A 21765-nucleotide genomic window follows, 5' to 3' on the forward strand; every position below is an offset into this window, starting at 1 on the left:
TGTTTGATATTTTTTATCTGCCCTTACCAACTTCCAAACTCCGTAATTTGGCACGTAATTCCATGATTCTTAAATACGTTAATACTATTTTTTTAATAATAGCTGTTTTAGGTAATAAAATAGTAGGGATGGCTCCTACTACGTTAGGCTTAGTGTCAGCTGAAGTCATTAGGCAGATACTGATCTTTTCATATTAAAATAATTGATATTTCTTTAAAGGCAATAGAAAAACTTGTAGAAAGGTTAAACCATACACCTTAAATTTAAACCATAAGAGAGTAAGTTAAATAGAGGTTATTTAAATCACGTTTCACGTACCTGACCTACCTCAAACACGAATGTCACGAGTGAAATGATAGTAGACTTTAGATTGCAATTAATTATTCACATACATAAATAATAATTGAATGGAATATTCAGGCTTATCAACAAAAATTATCTTTTTTCTCACTTTAGGCAGCGTTGTGTTTCTTATTAATGTTTAAAGATGCAAAAACACATATGAATAAATTGTGCGTGCGTACAAAGTACACATGTCAGAAGTGAAACTTCTTCGTAAATTAATTATTACACAAGTAAATTCCCCAATAGATGATCATGTATATGATCACTCCATGTATTTGTATTATATTCACACTGTATACGTGCTAATGATATAAAAAAAATACATCATGGGACAAAATTTCCAATAAGAGCCTAAGTAAAGTTCACTTCAAAACAAATTTGAAGTGTTCATTATAAAATGTGTCTAAAAAAAGGAAACTACTTTTTACAGTAATACATAAAAATTAGGCAGTAGAAATGCTATTATCGTATGTTTTTTAACATTCAATGAAGCCTTTGTTCAAACTGCATCCTAATCCTACTTATTACGTTGTAACTCACGCACAACGGCCCCTAATGATAGTCTTAGTGCGGGAACTGAGTCCATCAACCATTACGTCATGAATGTAGTGACCATTTATTCTTTGATTCACTCGGGACATTGATTTAATTTAGTTCATATAATATGTAGTAAAAAAAGCCCAAAATTAGTTGGCTTAAAAGTTACGAATCACAAAATATAGGTTAAATAGCTGGTGACGATTTCAAACGGTCTTGGCACATTTTTTAAATATTCTGCTCAAATTAACACGCGCTTTCTGAATGCCTTTTTTGTATCCCACAATTCAGTTCACCGGGACTCGTAATTGGAAAAAGGGACAGTCCCGTTCAAAGCGTGACGTCTGGTCATGTTAGTCATACATCGTTACAATGTTTTAACGTTCGAAACAATCACTATGTCCGGTTCAAAGGTGACTTAAAAAATATACAATAATGTATATAAGGCAGAAAAGTCCCATTGGTTTGTACCCACATATAACTTTGCAACAGGAGGCAAACGGGCAGGAGGCTCACCTGATGTTAAGTGATACCGCCCGTGGACACTCGATGCTAGAGGGCTCGCGGGTGCGTTGCCGGCCTTTTAAGAATTGGTATGCTCTTTTCTAGAAGGACCCTAAATCGAATTGGTCGGAAATATTTCAATGGGCAGCTGGTTCCACAAGGTGGTGGTGCGCGGCAAAAACTGCCTTGAAAAACATAATCTTATCATGACTAGGTACTACGTACTAGGTATAATAAATTTTGTTTCATGACTACTCGGTAAATTGTTTGTCAATATAAATTTAATTACTTCTCGTAAATGGAAGCAAGTAAATAAGGAAATTGTTCGTTTTCAGATTAAATTTGAACTGGAATATTACAAGACTGGATAATAGAAGTTTCTTTGTTTGTTTACCTATTTTCGATAAAGATATCTTTTTATAATCTTTCTGCTAAAACAATAATATTCTTCACTATTGAGGCTGGCTGTTGCGGGGGACATTATTTCATAATTAAAATCATAATAAGTATTTTATTTTGACCTATGTTAAGAGTTATTAAATTATCAAAAAATAGCCAAACCTTTTTTGAAGACAAAAAGCCCCTAAATCGGAAACACCCATAGACACAACAATTTAAAATATATTTTTATTATTTAGTTATTTCTTAACTTTTATTAAGTACAAATTAAAAATATAATCACAGTATGCACCTATCATAAATAGTCTGATATCTCATTAACCACATTACCTAATTATCAAATCAATGTACAAATATAGTAAAAATACAAAATATAGTAAAAACTATTTTAAAAGAGTAAAGTAGGTATTGAGTTTTTGCCCATTTTTTCCATATACCTTCTAAACTACTTTTTAGAACAGGCAATTCAGCTCATTTTTTTAATAATTTTAATATGTAATTTTGACTATCAAAACTGCTTGTTTAAAAAGCCTAATTGAAATAATTGATTTGACTTTGGCTTATACATTAAAAATATCGTAGACATAACAATTCATCGCCAACTCGATTTCACAAAACTTTGTTTAAAAAAAATTGTCTAACTTTGAAGAGGGCCTAATTTCGTATAAAGCTTTTGTTTTTATGTATCAACATTCAGAGGAGACTCGCAGCTTTCGTTCGAGTTTTCACTTTCATATAGATTACTAATATAATTGCTTTTCGTAAAATTTTGTTCCATTTCTTCAGACGTCACATGTTGTAAGTCAGATTGATTTAGCCAAGATGAATTAATTGCAGATCTCTGATTGGTTGATATTACAATGCCGCTTTGTGGCGACGGAATATTTGCACTTTTTTCTCTTCTCTCACGAGCTCTTCGGTTTTGGAACCATATTTTTATCTGTAAATAAAATAATTATATAAGAAACATAAGTCAATAAACTTATTTCCGTTGTCCCTACATAAATATATTTTATAGCAAAGTTCATTTTTTAGTTTGCAGTAGAATTAGTAATAGGCGTTATTTTTTAATAATCTAAATTATTTCTTTCGCTTGTTTTTGGTAATAAATGATTTCAAAGATATATTAAACATACATATAATTTTAAATAATTCCATCGAATCGACATTATTAGTTAGATAGATACAGTTCATACAGTATATTGATCTAACTAATAATATCGAAGACTAATCTATAACAGATGTTTTTACTATAACACTGACGAAAAAAACCTTTTTAAAGAAGTCTGTTTCTTTACGTCACGATAAAAAAATTGTTCACTCTTTTAGAGTGGGCGTCGTCATTTTCTGGTTCACATCTTTGATTCGTCCCGGAAACCCTGTTTGCATCAATACAGATCAGTACATTTGTCTATACTCCACATCTCGACGGCACTGTTGCAGCGTTGATCAAGTTGTTGCAATTAAATCGGTCTATGCGCGCCTTTTCCCTTCACATGGCCCGAAGGACAAGCGTCATATAAGAATTTTCGTCATGAATAGCGTAATTTAAGAGTCCAAAAAGTTCCATATCCAAATCTGTACAAGCGACGAAAGTTTTTTCTATATTTGAAGTTCTTTGAGGATGGCACTGTGGATCTGGAGAGCCATAGGTGGTATCTTTAGCAGCCTTCTCCGACATTACATCAACTTTGAGACGGTGTCTAATTAGTGACCATGTAGGGTCAAATGGAAAAACAAAACTATTAATGTAGTAGGCAATCTTTTGTCTCTTTGGTTATTTGGCGGTCTTTCCAAACTTTTACTAAGCGCACAATTGCGGTTCTCCTGTTTCTACATAATCTCCGTATATCTTCACATCCAAGAGGATGATTTGACTTGCAGGAGCAAGACAGTAGATCCAAAGAAGGTTGTTTAGTACTACTTAGCAGCTATACTCTGAATTGCTACACCGATATGTCCAGTTCGGTTTACTATCATTTTCTTCTTATCTCTCCAGGTCAGTCCTAAATAGATACTAGTTTCTAGTCGAATAATTCTTCTAAATCGTCTTTTGTTTGGGCAAAAAGTTATAAATTTATCTTATGTTAATGACGCGATCTCCAGCAGAGACTCTTATTCCAGTCCTCCAAATGCATTATATTATACTCTATGTAGATATTAAAGAGTAAGAGAGACAATATACATCCCTGCCGATCGCCTGACTAATTTAAATTCACTCGAGGAGAACACTTTCATTTCTGTACTAGTAAAATAACTAGTATAAAATATCCCTAAATATATAAATATCTGCGTGTTAATAAAAATAATATTTACCCTATCATCTCTTAGCTGGAGTGCAGATGCTAGTGCCTTCAATGCTGGTGGTGCAAGGTAAGGTGCTCTGGAATACGCGGCTTCTAAGGCCGCCGCCTGCGCAGCCGTAAAAGGCACTCTTGCATGACGACCGGACCGGCGTGACCGACAGGCGCTACCTGTTCCTAGAATTTAAAAAAGTATTTGTCTTTTAATATAAGCTACATGGTCTCAGATTATAATTGCAGTTAAAATAATTCTAAACAAAAAAAAAGATCATCTAAAACTAAGCTTCTTTTCTTCTTCGTGCTGACCCCGTACAATCAGACGAGAAAATGAATCTTCTAAAATTGCAACTCAGTAGATGTATTTTAGCAAAAGTACTGACTTGGAAGTCGCGGTGGCTGATATCTCGTACAACACAACCAGCTGGGCGCTGGCGACACTTCCTCTTTCTTCGAGTCATCACTTAATATTCTCTCTATACTAAAGTCTGATGTGCACTTGGAATTGGCCTGCGCTGATAGGTCCATGACGGGAGCTAAACTAGGGCTCAATTCTAATCGGGTACATTTAAAAACATCATTCATAATAGGGGGAGGGTTCTAAACAGTCCACGCCTATAGAGAATATTGCGAAGGGTCGTTCTCGCATCCCTTGCGGTTTGTTTGTTATCTCAGAATCTGTGTACGCATCGTTTAACCTACGAGTGTTGTGACGTAGGTTCATTCATAAGCTTCAAAAGGAAATTGATACTGTTTAGCTCACAAAAGAATGTTATTACTTTAAGGCTATGTGAGAAAATTAATTTGTAATAAATATTCAGCTTTGCAATTTTTACAAATTGACTTGTAACACGACACTTCACAAAGGGTCGGATGTTGCACGTTTGTGGTCAATAGATAATTAATTTATAAAGTAACTTTTGAGATTCGTACGAGATAATACGTTGTAATGAAATACGTAATTGCTTTTGATAGATATACTTGATTAAATACCTAGCAGAAGCACTTCTGTATCTTCTAATTTACCGCCAAAAACTCTCGTACCATGACTGACGATTTTTGTTTAATGACCGAATATTTAAACCTCCAAAATAATTCTGAATACATGTCAATTTTGGATGGTAATAGCTGAAACTTCACGTGATATTTGTAATTTTTTTAATAACACAATACAGAAAACCTCGGACATATTTTGTTATCGTCCATTAATCGTTTTTGTCGCTCCAACAAATAACGGCATTTTAAACCACTATCTCTAAGATGCATCGCCAAACATTGTATTCCTATTTAAACATCGTTAACTGATTGTACAATCTCAACAATCCAATTTTCAAGTGACACATTATTTTATTGTTGCGGTTCTTTTAAACGAATATAACAATATAGCTCCAACAAGCTAGTTTCGATTGTGTTTTTGTAATGCATTTACCGTTCAAGGACAGTTAGGAGATAATTATAGCTACTCATGCAATCACTACAATGTAATTCTACTTTTTTTAAACATGTACTATGTACCACGGAATAATTGTCTTCTAGTTAATAACACAGGACGTCCCTAGTGTGGGGACTAGCGATACATGCATCTTGTCACAACTCGTTTATCATAAATAAAATTTATTACTATTACATGAATCGTTTATTGTATCTAATAAATATTTACCATAAGTTTACTACCTGAACCTCCTAGACTAATTTAGTTTATTGATTTATTTGTTAGTTACCAGTTAGGCTGAATTAAATTTATTATTATTGAGCGTATTTATTTGTATTATTTGTATGTGAAAATTTTCTTAAAAAGCTTATAATTTAGTTATAAGCTGTAAATATTTCTTAATAAATAAAATAATAATAAACATTATGAGCACCAAGGTCAATGTGCAGTCCGACACAATCATACCACTTATAGCCAACTCGAAAGCCTGCGTTGAGATTTAGAGACCTCATTTAATTTGTCTGAGGTGAACGTCTTTTGCGTTGGAACAAGTTATTCTACACATTATTTAATTTTCATTATGTCTGTACCGAAATATTTTGTGATTGAAAATGGTGATCGGATACCGCGAATTGGATTTGGGACTTGGCAAGTAAGTTTTATGTGATGTATATTATTTCCCATAAAAACATTTTAAATCAATGGACAAAAAACACTGTCTTTTAATTACAGCATTACTTACAATGATTGCTATTGTAATACATCAAACTGGGAATTGGCTTATAAACGTGTTTTGAACAGGATAAATTTAAGATTAGGTATATTTTGAAATTGTGCACATTACATATAAACCTAGATTTGAATGCGTCATAAAAGCGTTTAAAAACTACATACTCTTGCATTTAAAACTTTTTAGACGGGACAATAACCCCGTGGGGAAAAAATAAAACAAAACAATTAACTTTATAATTTAATAGATTCCCAGCTAACAATTAACTTTCCCAGGGACACGACATAGAATACGGGACTAGCTTAACGACTGTAATAAATGAATTTACTTTTGAACAATTTCTGACGTTTGACCATCATCAGCTTTAATATTTTTTACTATGTTTTCAAGGGATGTCTTATTCAATTTCGCGTTTTCCTTTTCCTTTTTATTTAGTTTAATACGTCTCTTTAAATATGCCTTGAAGAGATCCCATTTAGATTTATGAATCTTAGCATTCGAGTCAATTATTACCAGAGGTTTGTCACAGCATTCTGACACGTAGGCATTGTCGGTCCCACAGGAACATCTTCCGCTACAAAAGGAGTATGTTTCGCTGTCCTGATCCCCTCCACTCCTTGCAGAGATACCCCTAGACGTGGTAGGACAACAACTATCATGAGACCAATTCTCTTCCACTGAATTTATGTTTTCAAATACACTCGTAGATGAAAATGAAACCATTTAACTAATTAATTTATCTCATCCATTTCTCATTCTTTATAGGCCCTCTTGTATTTGAATTATATTCAAAGCACACTTTTAAATAATTTTTAGCATAAATATATTAACTGTCATGATGTACACAGATGAAAAATTCTTCTCGGTGTGAAACCTAAAACCTATAATTTGCTTAATAATGAAATGTAGACAACGTTACATTATGTTTTTTCAAAGAAAACACTTAAATTAATAAAATTTTCCATAGAGCCTTAGGTAAAATATTTGGTTTTTATTTTTTATAACATTTAATTTTAGTGCCCAGATACGGAACTTGAGAAAATCGTAGCGTTGGCTTTGGACGCAGGCTACAGACATTTCGACTCCGCCCAGGCGTATGAAAATGAGGCTGCCCTTGGTAGAGCTCTTAACCGCTGGATCTCTGGTGACGTCCAAAAACGAAAAGAACTCTTCGTGGTAACCAAGTTAGCTCCTTCTGGTATGTTTGATAGAAGCTTCTTCTATAACCTACATACCGACCTAATAATAATATACATAAAAACTTATTGATGTAAAGGGTTTGAATCCTGTGCAGCAACGGATATTTCCAACGAAATCAGCACGCCTTTAACACAAAATTTGACCACCGTTGTAGTGCTATTTAATATTTGATTTATTACTTTGTAAGAGTAGAGCTATTTCCAAGTTATGCACCTCAAAATATCATAGAATATCATCACAATGAATTATATTTGCCGGCGTGATCTTTTGATTTAACTTCTTAATTCTCTATTTTTTTAGGAAATCCACCAGAACTGATAGACGAATATTTTGAAAAGTCTTTCAAAGCCTTGGGGCTGCAATATATTGATCTATACCTGATGCATACTCCTTTTACTTTTGAACATGTGCCGGGAGATCTTCACCCTAAAAACCCCGATGGATCAATGAAGGTTAATCTTACAACAGATATTGTGAGCACTTGGAAAGTAAGTAATTCTCGAAAACTACAATATTGGTTACTAGGTGAACCTTGTTTTTTATGAACTATTATAATTTTATTAATTTGCTGTCTATTACTTCGCTGACAACTGCTTTCAATGTTACTAACAGAATACTTCAGTTTAACAATGAAATTTTCGAGGTAATTCTGGAAATGTTTCCATAATTTTACAATAAATAGAGTTCAAAAATGGGAGTATATAGCTGTATGCGTTGTGAAATTGAAAAATGTGAATACAAGAGAAATGATAATAAAAATATACTTGTTAGTTATCGCAGTGATGAAATATATAAAGAATGCAGCTATCCAATAAATGCCCAAAATAGTACCCACAGAAAAATAATAAATAATACCATATTAATTAAATGTAAGCCAGAAAAATATCAGGAGCGGGTTCAGCCTAAATCAATAAAAGATTATATTCCATGGACAAAAATTATTCAATCGCCAATTCTTCGGGAGCTCAAAATAAATGTGAATGACACCTGTCATAGTCATTCAGCAATGAATGTTAAAACCGAATTAATTCGCAAGGTTTTAGCTATCGATTCACAGGATAATTTGAGTACAAACAATAACCAATTCAAAACAACTCCAACACAAACATCTGTGAGAATTGTCGAGGTTGAAGCCCAAAAAAAAAGATTTTTAACTACATTAATACCCAAATTTATGTGCCCGTGTTGCTGTGGAGGAGATGATGAAATAGAAAACCTATATTCGTTTAATCAAAACCTTTGCAGACAGCAAACAATAAATTCCTTCGAAAGTATCGATTTACAGCAAAATAACAACTTACACCCGATTCAAATAGATGCTTCTTTGATGAGTGTTATGCGACTACGAGGGAGCTTAAAAAGGAAAAATTCACCAAAATTTTACGCCAATATGATGAAATCTATAGCTAAAAATACATATAAAAATTTTACCATAATTTTTAAATCAATGAAACAAATGTATACACAAAATTCTACTTAATTCAATTTACATTTATAAATTAAAAACCATAACAATCTTTAAATATAACAATCCAAATACTGATATCATACAGATAAAGATAGTTATACGTGCCCCAGAAGATAAAATGCACTTGGCAAACACATTTTATGTTGATATAAAGAACAAAAAGAAACAAATGCATAATTCTGAAACCAAAACTGGCATAGTAAATATACATTGCGATCACAATAAACAAAAAAAATGTTTTTTCTTTCCCTTAATTCACTTACAATGCGAGAGAAGAAAAAATGTTAAACAAGCGTTCAAACGCGTCTTTCGATGTTTTGCCAGCAAGGGCGGGGGAAATGTTAAAACAATTGGACTTGGAAGCCATTCAAATAATATGTCATTGGAACATAATAATGCTGATATAGTCGAAATTCCCACAACCAGCAACTTTTCCTGTCAACATAACCTCGAATCGAATCACAGTTTGGAGATCATCTCATTTGGTTTATCTAATTCAACATGTGATATTTCATCGATAGATAGTGCATTGTGTTTACAGCAAAGAATTAAAGATCAACAACGAACTGCTTTTTACCGTTTCTTGCAAAAGACAGTAAAAAAATTAAAAACAAATCACAGCAAAAACTCTGGTGCTACAAAGCGGTTGCCGGCCTTAAAATTGCCTAACGGATTTACTAATGTAGTTGCACCGCAGGCATATCTTATGAATCCAAAGAAAGCCGAAAGATTTACTAGAAAGCTGGTAATTAAAGACGTATCTAATAATCTCCGCATACGATCGGAAGCACGTGATAATGATAAGTTGGAGACAGTGAAAGTAACGAGACCGCAGAATAAAATATGTGGACCTGGAGAAGTGTACTTTACAAATAGATAATCGCATTTCAATCAGGTTACATTCACTGTGTATACTTTCATTAGAAACTTCCTTTACTCGTTGACTACAATTTGTCAAGATACCTTTTATATCCAGTTTCTTACATTTGGTATTGTTAATAGTGTCTATAATAATTAGTATCATTATTTACCTTACATTGCCAACAGCTACCGATGCGGTCAACATTGATAAAATACCTCATAAAATATAGTTGTGCTTTATCAAATAATTTCAGTAATTAGTTTTCATAATAATATTTATATATTTTAAGTAAGGCGCTTTTCCATTACAAAACAAACAGTCATCTAAAAATATAATCCTACGAAACCAAAACTTTATAAATTTTTTCAGGCGATGCAAAAAATAAAGCAATCTGGACAGGTTCGACACTTGGGCGTGTCAAATGTGAACGAGGAACAACTGAAAAGACTGTGTGAGGTAGCGAAGCCGGCTTGCCTGCAAATAGAGGTCCATTTGTTGTGCCAACAACGTGCCCTAATCGACGCAGCCAATCGATTGGGAATACCCGTTGTTGCCTATTCTCCATTAGGTTCCAAGGCTCTCGCTGATATGTTGGCTGCTAAAACTGGGTGATTTTTTTTTCATATAAATCAATAGACACCCTATGAACTATATATCTATGTTGCTAAAAGTAATGAACGATTGGAGTTTCGCTACTTTTATTTAGAAACGTCATCTTCAAAGGTCCTAAACAATAGAAGTTTTTCGCTTTTGAGTTTACTACCTTTATCCGCCGGTTCATATGACCTACTATGATTTTTGTTTATATAGGCATAAACATAACATAATTCAAGACACTGAAAGTAATAGACTCAATCTAAGTTTATAAATGCACTTAGTACGAGTATTTAAATATAGTTTAAAACAGAAAATATAATATTCTTCTTTATAGTTATTAACAATTTTGTAATAATTACAGACGAGAGTACCCAAGCCTATTGGAGATGCCAGTAGTACAAAGTATTGCAGCAACACATAACCGAACTCCTGCGCAAATTCTACTTCGGTTCTTGCTGCAACACGGCGTAGGAGCAATTCCTAAAAGTACGGACCCCACCAGAATCAAACAGGTAATTGAGATATTTTTCATTAGAAAATAGGATAAATAAACATTACCAATATTAGTTAGGTCTGAAGTATTTCTTTTATTAATAAATGAAACTTATCTAATAATGTTTTCACACTCAATATATTCTACCTTCCCCGCTACTTCGATCGCCTAATAAGTTTCAATGCGAGTAAGCTTCTACTGTCTCCAGGTTTGTTGTGTCATAATTATTCCTAGGCGTAAAAACATAACAAACTTTCGAATTTATTATACATTTGGATTAAGAAATCTCATAAAACCTTGATTCTTATTAAAATAACAATGCACGCAGCGTGTAATTGTCGAACGACCGTGTATGCTGTATCGTTATTAAACTCTTTTTGACTTTCAGACTTTTAAAAATTTATACGTAAAAAACATTATACAAATTTTAATTTCAGAACATTTCTGTGTGGGATTTCGAGCTAAATGAAACGGAAATGAAGCAATTGTACAGCTTGGACCGTGGAGAGGCGGGGCGGATTTGCGACTTTACCTTTTTCCCAGGCATTGAGAAGCACCCTGAATTCCCCTTCAAAAAATAGTTTCACATTTCAATACAATTCTATGGAAATATTTCCACTTATACCTACTTTTATAAGTTTTGAATAAATAAAGAAGTTTAAAATGTATTAAACTTGTTTTTCTTTATTTTGCCAGACCTAACACTTATTACATAATCATATAATGTATCTACTATGTTTGTAGTAAATGTGTACTCCAACTGTCCAACTGTACGAGGCAAGGCATTTTGCTCACTCAGGTTTCTTAATTTTATAGGCGTGACGATTTCCTAACGCCCAAACCCAATAACCTGTCTCAATCCATTACTGACCATCTGAGATAGACATTCGACAAATTGTAATAGCCATCTGTCGATACAATCTATCCATGGTAGGTCGGATAGGAATCTGTGGCCTAGACGGCCATAGACCTTTGTATGAAAATGAAAGTTCAACTGCGCCAATATCCTATCTTAATTTTTTTTAATGTCGTCAAAAACTGATTGTCTTCGTAGGGTTTGCTTATTGTGATGCAGATAGGAGATCAATCGACTGTCACGGTCTGACAATAAACAATCTCGTGTTGTTTTCTATCTAAGATTGTGGATTCATTATTGGGTTTCGGCGTAAATTGTCAGAGTTACGCCCCGAGAGTAGGTATAACCAGACGTAGGCCTTTTCAAACCGTGACATTGCATTCATATGTTACATAGCAATTAACATTTACGCTTATATTTTGTCGCAAGTGGTAAATAAAGAGTAAACCAAAAATCCTCTATTACAAGCAGTCCGATGACCCAGAAACCGTACACCCACAAATATAAACGATCTATGGAAAATGTTTTTTTATGTTAGGCTTTTCTCTCTATTTAATTATTTCTATTTGACATATTGTAATAGTTTTAAATCAGTTCATCTAATGACAACAAACAGATTATTCATATTGAAACTACAAAACTTGTTTTGAAATCGGAATCCCTCTTTTCAGTCATTGTTCTGCAGGAAAATAAATTCAATATGGTAAATAAATTGACTCGAATACTATTGTTGAAAGTTTAGTAGTGTCACGGACCGCACAGCGCTGGGTATTTGTGAAGAATATTCGCCATGGCACTTATTTTAAAAGGAGCCGTTAAATTGTACTATTACTTGAATGAGGAAATTGCAGGTTTATTTATTGTTTTGATTATTTTGTTGTATTATTTATGGGATAATGCATGCAAACTTAATTGTTTTTTCGGATAAGTCTAAAATACATAATTATATTGCCGTTTTCTGAATGCTAACATTAAAAAACAAGCTTCTAAGCAATTTGTAAGAGTGTCATTATATCAACACTCAGTAACTATTCTAATCCTAGAGCTTATCCGGCTAAAGTTTCTCTAGATTTTCTATAACTTTTAGATAAGAGGACTCAAGATTGGCCTTTGATCAGCTCGCCCTGGCCAGGACTGGCTTTGTTAATCCTCTATTTGTTCGTTGTTTTGAAATGGTTACCCAATTACATGAAGAATAGGCCTGCATTTGATCTTCGCGGTGTGATAGCAGTATACAATGCTTTTCAAATCGTATTTTGTGCCTATGTCGTATATTATGTAGGTATATTACAATATTTTTATAGCTAGTTAATGATTAAAGCCTTGATCCATTATAAATGGGTGCCTGGGGGCAGCGATGACTGCCCTTTTTGGGCGTCCCGCGGGCTCGTTTTCCTCCCTATTATATATATATATATATATATATATATATAAAGCAGCACATTACTCTCGATTTTGAGGTCGTGCGTTCAAATTCTGGCGTATAACTATAGATTTCTAATTATTTTTCAATCCACGAAACAGATGCAGGATTAAGAGTTGCGGAAACACTCGATATTTTTTTCAGATCACGCATTCAATGTGTTGGAACACAAGCATAAATTATAAATAATACGAATGTAGGAATCTGAAGAATAATGTATCACAATCGACACAAATCAAGATATAATTGCTTATAATAAAGATCACGCAGTTTTTTACATTTTTTATCTATGTAATATTAAAAAGTGCGTTGTAATAGATAGATTATTGTTTGGTATAGTTAACTCTTTTCACATTTTTTTTTAAGTTATCAATTACATCATCAAGATAGTGTATAAATCTTTTTTAGAGTTTAACTTTGGGTTGGCTGAACCATTACTCCCTTTTGTGCCATCCGGTTGATAATGAAGCTCACAGCATCGAGTATGCTTGGAAAGTGTGTTTTGGATACTTTGCTATAAAGTTAATTGATCTTTTAGACACAGTAAGTATTCTTTTCTCACCACCTATTATGGTAGAATTATTATATTTTGCTGTATTTCGTTTTACAGAGAAATAGGTATATATTTACTTTTCAATACATGTAAAACGTGCAATAAATTTAAGGAAAACCTGAGTTGGAAAGAGCCTATTTCTGTAACAATATCTTTCAGAAAATTCGCCACTAAACGCAGTATAATGCAACACACATACCATGTAACGCAGTACACATTATATTATTGTTTTTTTAGGTATTTTTCGTTTTGCGAAAGAAACAGAATCAAGTGTCATTCTTGCATGTCTACCATCACTTTGGCATGGTAGCAGTGGCTTGGGGTATGGTTAAATGGGTTCCAGGTACAGAAACTCTTTTAAAATATAGATCGTGGTATGAAAATTTTATCGTTCTACATTTAGAATAGGGTAACTATGTCACCCTATTTAAATAAATGTGATGAAACACTTTTTATTAAAGCAAACGTTTATGAAAACGGACTCAATTATCTTTTAGATTGACTAAAAGATAATTGAGTTTCATATTAACCAACAAATGTAATTAAGTTAATGTATTATTATTTAGTAATGTCAAATTACATGAAGAATTTAAGATGTCAAGTACAAGTTTTTAATAACAGCCGTGCTAAAATTTATGCTATGCTGTTTAGAAATGGAATAAATATAGGTACAACTACATTAACCCTTATTTAAATACTGCTTTAATATTCATAAATATGTCAATGACTTGCTAATATATGAACATATTCATATTAGTTCTTGAAATCTAAAATAGAAACCGTACTATTTATATATATATACTAGCGGATCCGACAGACGTTGTCCTGTCTACACGTCTTTAATTTCAAAATTTCAATTTTTAATAAGCCATTTTGATGAAAATTATTATTCAAATGTTATGACAATATCTAACGATCCACACACGATATAACACAATGATAACAAAACTTTTTTTTAATTTCGGGACAGACTAAAATTAAAATTCGAATATTATTTAAAATTTGACACTGCGATGGTAGCGCCGTCTGTCGGATCCAATGTAAAACATTCCAAAATCAACAACAACTAATAAATTGAAAATTAATTAAAAAAACATTGTCCAGCGGACAAAATTGTGAATCTAAACCATTCCCAGATCCCCTTGAACACACACAAAAAATTTCGTCTAAATCGGTCCAGTCGTTTAGGAGGAGTTCAGTCACATACACACGCACACAAGAAATATATATATTAAGATATGTTCCAGCTGAGCCGAGCTGAACCAAACTAGCTTAATTAGCCGTTCAATTAATAGCCTAGCCTCTTAACTAAACAGCGCCGTTAAAGTATTTTATTATCCGGCCTTTTAACGCGAGCGCTTTTCGTGAGCCCTTTGGCATTGAGTGTCCATGGGCGGCGGTATCATTTGCCCCCTGTACTATAAAAAAAAGTAGTCGCCTGAAAGATATTCAGCCAGTTGATCAAACTACTAGTCAGACGATTGATGACGTTTCGTTACTTGCATAGCCTGTTGACTGTTAATTTAAATTTTGTTCCACTTTCTGCCACTCTCAAACTCAAACCGAATCTTTTCAAACTTTTCAAATTAATATGGCGTCGGCAAACCACTATTTGATGGTTTCCAAAGTTTAATGCGAAACAAGAAATACGATGTAAGATTGTGGTGAAAATAATATGTAATGTGAATTTATCTGTGACTGACTGAATCTTTTTAATTTCTGCCACTGTAACTGTATTGCATTAATGGCCTAAGCATTAGCCAATCAGTTTAATAAATGTTGTTACAAACGCTACGGCTGAATATCTTTCAGGCCGCTAGTTAAATGGCGCTTTTAGTTAAAATACTAGGCTGTAAATTGAATGATTTATTTATGTTTTTTGTTTGACTGCGATATATATTATAAAAAGCCAGGAAAAAAAAGCGGAACGTAAAAGACGACATTCATCGTTTCAGGCGGTCACATAACAATGTTGGTAACAGTAAACTCGTTCGTTCACATAATAATGTATGCATACTATCTCCTAACCACATTGGACGATTCCTTCAAGAAGTCAATTTGGTGGAAGAAGTATGTCACGCAAATACAAATTGTGAGTAAAAAAAACATTTTAGTATATATCTTCTAACATTCAAGTTCACTTAAATAGCCTTTCTCAAATCTTATAATCATTATACATTTGACTTCAATTAGTTTGAATATTAGGCCTGTAAAAAATAACATAATCGTATGCAACGAGAACATCTCGTTAAATAAAAAATACCTGTCTACTTCTGACAAACCTATTACATTTTTTTTTATTTCCAGATACAGTTTAGTTTATTATTAGCCCATTTCATGGCGCTAGCCGTGGCGTCGGATTGTCCCTTTCCGCGCGTACCAGCCTACATTCTCATTCCGCAGAACCTTTTCATGGTTATATTGTTCTGCGATTTCTACTATCGAGTTTATATCAAACCAAACAGGATCACCAAGAGAGAATAATGTTCAAATGTTCAGTTATAATTTATATGTAAAAGCCGACATTATACGTTTTTTACGCAGTTTTGCGCTCAAATAATCATGAGCATTGTGATTAATAAAATATTTCTTTGTTATTTTTTTATATCACTTAATGTTTAATTTGATGTTTGCCAATGTTTTAATTTAGCTTTGAAATTCTGTTTTTTACTAACGACGCTTACCACAAGGTCCAAGATTCAAATTCCCGATACATTAAAAAACCATTAACAGGAGAAGAGCTCAAGAATTGAGGACGACAACAAGCGATCACAACACTATTATATTAAAAATAAAATAATTTTTTTGTCGTATCTGTTTATTAAATTATTCTATAATTTATTGTATTGTATTTCTTACTTGTACTTAGTACTTATCACAATAACATTATTGCAAGTTGAAATTTCTCAATATTTCAAGAATTGAATACCTATGGTCGAAAACCAGCAATGACCTAACTACTAGCTAAGAGAAGACAAAAGATTGTGTTTAACAAGATCAATCACATTATTTTGACTGAAGGCGTCAATCACTGCTTTTGTCAAACAAAGGCTACTTGTAGCACCGTCTAGTTCGTCATCATCCAACACTCTCTCTGTATTCGCATACTTTCTGAGATTCTCCTTCAACATATTAATCAGTTCAGTATTGGAGATGTTTGAAGCGATTTCCAATTTATTTTCAGGGTTTTCGACCAGTGCTTTGAGATCAAATTCCTCTATTTCTGGTAAATCTGTGTCACTCTCTGTTTTCTGCCTTTTTACGCGTCGAACCCGTCTTCTTTTATCCAGATATGTATTGGCTACAGTTTCTAATTGGAGAAACAGCACTGCAAGCGGTGTGTCTACTATGTCATCCTGAAAGACGTTTAATATTAACAAATGACACAGGGCAATTGTTCGACTGATTTTCGACAAAACAAGAAATTTCCAACAAGATCAGGAAATGCAAAAATATGATCATCTTCTTACTTAAAAAATGTTAAATAAAATGGAAGCATAGTGTATAGTGTATGTATTAGTGTTTTTTTTATAAATATAAAAATATATATTAACTAAATTACGTCAATGGTCAACAAATATTTAAATATTTAGCTGATAGAAAATAGTATTCTTTCAGACCTTTAAAAAATTATTGCACAATAGCAAAATGAAAAAAAAACCCCACATAACTTTTCAATGTTTTTAAGTCAACACGGAAATAAACAATAGTATATCGTATAACAAAAGCACTCTTATTGTCTTGAGGTCCGCAAAATAATTATAAAAATTAAAACAAACGCTGAAAACATATAAAAAGCAAGGAACAAAGCCAAAGTATAGAAATTATTAACTGCATATTTATCATTGACAATACTCATGGCTAAAATAAAACTAAAGCGATGACTAATTGTTGGCATAAAACATTGCAACCATGCACCTGCATATCATTTCACACTTAATAAAAACAAATGTTAGGTACAGCAAAAAGTTACTTGTAGTGGTAAAACTTCGCTATAGATTCAAAAATAACAAATACACTTTGCACGTTTCATACATGTCAGTTACTGAAAGCACGACTATTACATGAATAATATTTGATTGATCTACAAATGTTTGGCTATTATTAATATATCACTGCATTTAATTTTGTATGATACTTTTATACCGATTTGATTATAACCCCTTGGACTGTTTGCAAAAAATAAATTTATCGATCCAATAATAATTATGTGGTGGCATTTTTCCTATGTGTTGTTGTGTAGGCTGTAGACATACATATAATTGACTCATTGCCAAAAGTCGTGACTTGTATATTGAATATTCTAATCATACTCATCTCTATTCAATTTTAATAATTACTATATATAATGTATAACAGTGGCGAAGGGTGAAATTTTGGCAAAGGGAAGCCGGTCCAAAAAAATGTTGAACAGCACTCTATATGAATTAAAGCCATAATAACAAACAAAATCCACATATTTAACCAAATCTGCGATTAAATTACCTTACAGAATCAGTCACAGTTTAAATAACACAAATATTAAAATATAACAAACGAAATTATCACGCACCAGTGGTATAGGAACACATGTCACATACTAAAAATAATCTATTTTCAACCAAACGAAATGGAACGCGAAAATATGCCAAAATAAAAAGAATATGACTTGCGAAGGATTTCATTATAACGCTAATTCTTTTTAATTTTGTCGTGTTTTCTTTCTCCCGTGCCGTGGTTCAATAACAATAATTTCTTTGTCTCTTTCTAATAGAGGAGAGGAGAGAACTGCAAGCCGGTCGCGATCAGCCTTATCTTTCTTTAAATTTTACGTACAGTTAGCGAGCATTAGAAAGAGATGGTTTGACACGCTCTGTCTCTTTTCGCCTCATAGTAAAACGTTGGCCGAGATAAGCTGTAATTCGTCGAGTTACCTTTAATGTAATTTAGGTACGAAAAATTGACGCGCTGATTAATTTACGACTATAAAATGAAATGTGATACTTAGGGTATTGCTAAGAATTACTATTGCTATTGTAAATCGCGCAGGGATTTAATTAATAATACTTTGTTAATGAAATAGAATGTAAATACTTTTGTATGAATATGGAACTGATTTTTGAAAGGTAACCCGGTGGGAATCGGCTTGTATGGACTCTTCGCCACTGATGTATAATAATGTTGCCAAAATTTTAATTCAACATTAGCAAGAACTCAAGCAAGAAGGCAGCATGCCAAAATTAAAAAAAGTTACCTCATTTGGATTGACCAGCATTTTAGCAGTTGCAAGAGGCAAATCCTTACACATCTGGGCAATAAATATTTTAATAAGAGCCTCTGATACATGTGCTGATGGATCTCTTTCCTGCAGAAGAAATTTCTAAACTTATTATCAATTGTCAGTCATAGCTAATATACAAAAGTGTATATTTTTAGATTCATTATTTAAAGCATATTGTGCATACACTTCATTATGACAAGACATATAACTTGTTACCCTAATGTGGCATAAGACTTATATATAAATATAAGTATACTCATAATCATATTCATATTAATATGATTATGAGTAGTAAGTAAGATATTACTTTTCAATTGTTATACCCCTGGAAATCTTAGTTTTCCACCTATGGTGCATGTACCATAGATTCAAAATTATTTCATAGTAGGTCACAAAACAAATTTTAAGCATCACAAAGCAACATGCCATAAGATATCTTCTTAGCTTCAGAGATATCACATAGAAAATAAAATTGGTATACAACCAATATTTCTGTGGAATCCACTACTGCCTTAATATTTTTATTATAACAATGAATGTTTTAAATTAATTAACTTACATGCGGCAGCCACATATTAAGGGTAATGTTAACAGGGTCAATATTTTGAACATAATGCCACCAGCCTTTTGGAACTAAAAGAGCATCACCAGCCGAAAGTACAACAGTACGTCCACCAGTCAAACCTTAAAAAATTGTATGTGGTTTAAAATAATAATAATAAAAAAAAGGAAACTTACCCCTTTACTCCAATAGCAATGACTAGATCTGTGTGAAACAATATGTAAATGCTCATAAAATATTTAAGCAGATCAAATTATTATGGAAGTTGCAAATCTGCATACCATTAAATGACTCCAAATTATGGGGACAATAAAAATTTAATTCACTATATACACTTGATTCTTCATATGGAACTCTAGTTGGCTTCAATCCTCCAGATTCTGGAGGAAACAGTATCCATTGTTTTCTGAAATTGTAAAATCCATAAATATCTGTTTATCACAATGTCTTATTATAAATATTATATATCAATTATATCCTTTATTTAGACTGACAGAGTGAAATTTAAATAAAATTAAATGTTCTTATTTAAGTAATATTTAGTTACATTTTGGTCCATTGTTACTCACTTTCCATGGACTTGTGCTATAATATTGTAACCATATGTGTCTTGATGTGCTGGAGTGTGAGAACCATCACTGCCTACCCATAGGGTTGTGTCTGCAGGCCCCTTGTCATAACCAAACTGTTTCCAATTTAGTTCCTTAAAAATAGAAACATTTTCTTAGTTATTAATTACTCAAAGTTTTGTAAACATAACTATAAACAACAGACAAAATGTGCAGAAAATGAGTCCACTCTACTAAATTTTAAAAAATCCAATTATAATGTGAACATATACCTTACACAAGTCGCTATTTCCATCAAACCACTGATGCAGATATTTATAGTCGAAATACATCCATTCAGAACTGTTTGCTAAGTTTTCAACAAAAGCTTTAAAAGTCATTTTCTTCACCTTGCATTTTCTTTCCCAACAAGGTTCGTCAGATATAAAGTCTTTTCTCATACATCGAAACGGCAACTCTTTATCTCCAAAAACTTGAATCCATTTCTCTAGATTCCACTGGCATATAGCCCAATTATTTACGAAATTTCGAAAAATAAGAGGAACAGTTACATTGGATGTTAAATTTCGTACCACATCTTCACTCAGTTTTAGAGACATACTGCGCAAAATGTTTACTTAAACTGCAAACAACTACCAGTTTACTAAAGTACTTTACAACTGTTCAATATAATGAGAATGTTGAATCATGAATGCAATGATGCATTACATCACCATTACAGTCGTAACAGTTTCTCTAATCCTTCTGTTAGTATAATAAATAGTTAGTTAGGGAAAATAATGGTGTTAATTATCTCATTGAGACAGAAATCGGGAAATATTTTATTTTATTATTGTTTTCTAGGGTAAAGCGGTTCTTAGTTCTTACCAAAACAAACATGAAAGTGAAACATTTAACATATACACAATAAACATTTTAAAAACATCAAGCAAGTGTCAATTATCGCTGTTAGTCAATGTTCACTATCCCTGTCGGGATACTGAATACTGATTACTATTTACTGGGTCACAACTCACATGAATGTCTTTGTGCATTAGTATTTATAAGTGGTCTGTGGGCCGCCTCTTGTGCAGCAGGAAATATTAACGAATAACGCGGCATTTTCAAATATAATATAAATTTTCTTTTCATTTTAATGCTTTGTAATATAATTATTAGTACCTCTAGCACCAGTGGGATATGAACATTGATTTACTGTTGATGGGTTCCGACGAATCTTGGTACCTTAGGTCACAGGTTTTCATTTATATTAAATACACGTAAATGGGTGGGTCTCAGTCATGCTTATTAATCAGATGAAATAAGATATCCTTCCTGATGTGCGCACACTGCCGCTCGCGGCATGGAGGAATATTACAATTTATATCCCGGGTAGGGGTGTGTGAATTATCACCGGGGTAAATATCTGAAAGAGCAAGGCTAGCATCGCGGTCTACAAATAGTAAGTAGTTGACAGCTTGGATGTCGCAATTAACGCCACTAACATTTATAAAAACCGCCCCGAGATCATTTTTAGGGTTATAGAGCGCCCGCTACGCTCATCCTCAGAGCCACAAGCCGCAAGCATGTGTGGTATCAATTGGGTAGTGTCGTATTCTGCATTTTCATATTTCTAACGGACTTCTCCGGGAATCACACTGACCACACAAAACGCGGGTACAATTAACAATAAGGT

At 33.0% G+C, this 21765-nt stretch overlaps 4 protein-coding genes across 5 annotated transcripts; 2 read left to right on the forward strand and 2 right to left on the reverse strand.

Moving 5' to 3' along the window:
- Nucleotides 1-2464: 2464 nt before the first annotated feature.
- LOC123689669 (homeobox protein GHOX-7-like) lies at nucleotides 2465-4613 on the reverse strand. Its single transcript, XM_045630947.1, has 3 exons — nucleotides 4469-4613; nucleotides 4102-4265; nucleotides 2465-2725 (listed from the first exon to the last, which is right to left on the reverse strand). The coding sequence occupies exons 1-3, from the start codon at nucleotides 4611-4613 to the stop codon at nucleotides 2465-2467; spliced, it is 570 nt and encodes a 189-aa protein (XP_045486903.1).
- A 1388-nt stretch (nucleotides 4614-6001) lies between these two features.
- On the forward strand, nucleotides 6002-11535 carry LOC110993101 (1,5-anhydro-D-fructose reductase). The gene is made up of 6 exons (XM_022259204.2): nucleotides 6002-6169; nucleotides 7265-7445; nucleotides 7748-7935; nucleotides 10147-10385; nucleotides 10736-10886; nucleotides 11305-11535. Exons 1-6 carry the CDS (start codon nucleotides 6098-6100, stop codon nucleotides 11446-11448), a joined length of 975 nt encoding a protein of 324 aa, XP_022114896.2. The 5' UTR covers nucleotides 6002-6097; the 3' UTR covers nucleotides 11449-11535.
- A 915-nt stretch (nucleotides 11536-12450) lies between these two features.
- On the forward strand, nucleotides 12451-16457 carry LOC110993083 (elongation of very long chain fatty acids protein 4). Its single transcript, XM_022259175.2, has 6 exons — nucleotides 12451-12574; nucleotides 12811-13001; nucleotides 13555-13689; nucleotides 13937-14042; nucleotides 15655-15791; nucleotides 16007-16457. Exons 1-6 carry the CDS (start codon nucleotides 12514-12516, stop codon nucleotides 16181-16183), a joined length of 807 nt encoding a protein of 268 aa, XP_022114867.2. The 5' UTR covers nucleotides 12451-12513; the 3' UTR covers nucleotides 16184-16457.
- A 10-nt stretch (nucleotides 16458-16467) lies between these two features.
- On the reverse strand, nucleotides 16468-21103 carry LOC110993082 (HSPB1-associated protein 1). Of its 2 annotated transcripts, XM_022259174.2 has the most exons (7): nucleotides 20958-21103; nucleotides 20363-20712; nucleotides 20091-20224; nucleotides 19803-19927; nucleotides 19519-19643; nucleotides 18933-19043; nucleotides 16468-17055 (listed from the first exon to the last, which is right to left on the reverse strand). In XM_022259174.2, the coding sequence occupies exons 2-7, from the start codon at nucleotides 20687-20689 to the stop codon at nucleotides 16660-16662; spliced, it is 1218 nt and encodes a 405-aa protein (XP_022114866.1). In that variant the 5' UTR covers nucleotides 20690-20712; nucleotides 20958-21103; the 3' UTR covers nucleotides 16468-16659. The 2 variants fall into 2 exon arrangements, with proteins under 2 accessions (XP_022114866.1, XP_022114865.1); XM_022259173.2 differs by lacking the exon at nucleotides 20958-21103 and having other exon boundaries at nucleotides 20363-20951.
- Nucleotides 21104-21765: the final 662 nt, after the last annotated feature.

This window comes from Pieris rapae, chromosome 1, assembly GCF_905147795.1.
Source record: "Pieris rapae chromosome 1, ilPieRapa1.1, whole genome shotgun sequence".
NCBI classification, from domain to species: Eukaryota; Metazoa; Arthropoda; class Insecta; order Lepidoptera; family Pieridae; genus Pieris; species Pieris rapae.